At 39.4% G+C, this 3005-nt stretch overlaps 1 protein-coding gene across 1 annotated transcript; it reads right to left on the bottom strand.

Annotated features, from left to right (window-relative positions):
* Positions 1-712: 712 nt before the first annotated feature.
* On the bottom strand, positions 713-2758 carry LOC115924323 (toll-like receptor 4). Its single transcript, XM_030986453.1, has 2 exons — positions 2562-2758; positions 713-2099 (listed from the first exon to the last, which is right to left on the bottom strand). Exons 1-2 carry the CDS (start codon positions 2756-2758, stop codon positions 1082-1084), a joined length of 1215 nt encoding a protein of 404 aa, XP_030842313.1. The 3' UTR covers positions 713-1081.
* Positions 2759-3005: the final 247 nt, after the last annotated feature.

The following is a 3005-nucleotide window of genomic DNA, read 5'->3' as shown; positions in this document are numbered from 1 at the left end:
CTCCAAAGCCTTGTTCAGATGATCAATTCTTCATTTGTTCGGAAGATTAATGTTGTTTTGAAGGAGTTTTGTAGCATTATAACTTTTGACTTGGCCCCATATTCAGATGAACTGCACAGTCCATGTCTACATAATCATTACAAATGGGGCATTATTGTAAAGGATAATAAACAGGCTTTTCAATTATACCAACGTCAAATATGATTATATACTAACAAGAGAGATATCAATGCTCGAACATGAATTGCAGAACTTTTTCGAGGAGTTTAGCACGATTGATGGCTCTTTTCAGGTATTGGCGGCCATCTTGGACGCCGTTCTAAAAGTGCTCCTTTTCGGGGGTCCGATTTTCTTAGATTTTAGAACATTTTCCTGATGTGTAACACTATCGGAAAACGTTTAGAAAGTTTTGTTGTTGCCATTTTTGGGGTTGGGTAAGTTTTTTACCACAAATTTGCCAGAGTAAAAGGAGAGCAGATATAATTAAGTTTAACAACCGTTGAAAAGCAACCAAATATAACTGAAACATATCAATAAAAAAGCAGAACCGCAATAAAACGAAACTGTACAAATCCTTTCAAAACAAAATGAACAAACGATGAAAACAACAGAATGAAAGTCAAGTGAATCTATTTAAAAGGAAAAGTTAAGGACGATCATTCCCGAATACAAACCTCTGCTACTGAGGGGGAGGGGGGGGGGTTATAGTACTGAAAATAATATAGGATTCATTATTCCGAACATTTTATGCATTACTCTGAAGTCTCGTAATTCCGAAAATGGAATGAGCGAATGAACATCACTGAGCAAAGAACTGAGCATGTATCATCGATCTCTCAGTTGCATGTATGTATCGATGAGAAGTACTACTACTTGTAAGTCTATCTCGATCTTTGCCTCGGCCTTTAGTCTAGGCCTTCTCATAATTTACACACAAGAAACATTATCTTACTACTAACATGTCTATAAAAAAAAACAATAAACGCTAAAGTGAGTACTTGTCAAATGCTAGAGTAAACTGTATGTAAATTAGAAAAAGGAAAAGGAACAAAAAGAAACAATTATTACGTGCACAAACGTTCTACTCATTCGGAATCAAATCGTTGGTCCTTAGATTAATGGTCAAACTTTTCACTAATTCATTCCAGAAATATTCTAGTCCTCTTTCGTCATTTGGCCAGTGAAGAAAAGGTCTGCCATCACTGAGATACAACCTCGCCAGGAAAGGTATCTCATCATCTGGGATGCCTTCGAGGAAGACCACCACAACGAATTCGGTCTGTGTGTCACTCACGTGGTCCATTGCGATTCGGAGCTTGAGCATGAACCAGCGATCGCGAACGGCAGCTCTACTGAGCACTATGACAGTCTTGTAACTCCTGCTAACCACGTAGTCAACCGAATCCAAGTAGTGCATTCCTATAACAAGGTCGTCATCACCAAACACGTTCCTCTCGAACTGCGGGAGCCGTTCTTCAAAAGCCGGCTGGAGCTGTTCGCGAATCCAATGTTCATCGTCGTCGTAAAAGATGATGTTCAAGTCAAACTCGTAGTCGTTGTGGTCTCGAGCGTCCCGTAGCTCGTTGTACCCGAGGACCGCCAGTTTCAAGAGATAGAGTTTGAACCTTAACTGCCATCGATTATGATAAACGAAGCCGACAATGACCACGAAGCAAATGGCGGCGAGTGAAAGCACACAGATAAGAACAATGTTGAGCCCACATAGTTCGTTGGGATCAAAATCAAGCAAAGGTTTTTCCCCAACGGAATCCAAAGATGCTAACGAGCAGATAGTCTCATCTTCATTAAGCAGCTGTAAAGAGCCACTTAGCCAATCAAGAAGCCCCTTTAAATCACAGTTGCAATTGATTGGGTTGTTTGAAAGATCGATAGAAGAAAGAGAGGGTTTGATTGGTTGGAATGTACTTTGGTTGAATCTGGTCAATTTGTTATTTGCTAATGATAGAGTTGTAAGTTTTGCATTGTTTGAAAATATAGCTTCATCGAGATACGATAGGAAGTTTCCTTGAAGGTTCATGCTTCTGACTTGCACCAACCCTTGAAATAAATCCTGATGAAGTCGGTAAATGTTGTTTCCTCTTAAACTAAACTTCTGAAGCGATGTCAACCCCAGGAAAGTTAGATGGTGAAGGTGTGAAATGTAGCAAAACTCTATACTCAGTTCTTGCAAAGTGGACAGCTCTCTGAAGATAAAAGGAGGTAAGCCATTTCTAAGATAATAATTCTCACTCAGATCCAAGGTTGTAAGGTTTAACAATCTATCGAAAATAGATATATTCACTGTGGCATCCCAAAGATTATAAAAATGAAGCACCGAATCAATCAAATCTAAGCTCACAAGAGATCTTGTTTCTTTGAAAGATTCTCCGGGTTCCAAAGGGCTCAAGGGGGAATACATATTGTTCATAGAAAGCCATTTTAAAGATGGGGCGTCCAGTCGCCATCGAAAGACAGCGCATTCAGATATATTGATGGCTTGGAGCTTATCGAGTCCCGATAAAGAGTTTAGTGTAAAGGTAACAAGGAGTTCATTGAAATACAGGTCTAAGAAGGTCAAATTCCTTAGACCAAAAAATGTATACGGAGTAATTTCTGTCAAGAAATTGCCAGCCAAGTGCAGTTCGACTAAATCTACAGTCCACGTATGACTACCAGTGTTGATATCTTTTAGCTGGCAATATTCCACTCTTAGAACTCTCAAGTCCTGCATACCCTCAAAGAAGTCCGGTTCAATCATGCTTATATAATCATTGCCGAATGACAGTTCATAGACTCTCGTCAAATTCGAGAAAACAAAAGGATACAGATCATTCACTTTGTTATACATGTATGTGAATTCCAGCGAATGGATGGGCCAATCACGCAGTGGATCAAAGAAATTGTCCGGAAAGGCGTCAATAGAGGCATTAATTATCAGAATTTCTTTTATTTCAGAGTGCGAAATTCCGGAGAACAAGTCTCGGAAACATTCAAATGTAACGGGA

This window comes from Strongylocentrotus purpuratus, unplaced genomic scaffold (assembly GCF_000002235.5).
Source record: "Strongylocentrotus purpuratus isolate Spur 01 unplaced genomic scaffold, Spur_5.0 spur5_scaffold_15, whole genome shotgun sequence".
NCBI lineage: Eukaryota > Metazoa > Echinodermata > Echinoidea > Camarodonta > Strongylocentrotidae > Strongylocentrotus > Strongylocentrotus purpuratus.
This window is presented reverse-complemented; position numbering and strand designations above follow the sequence as displayed.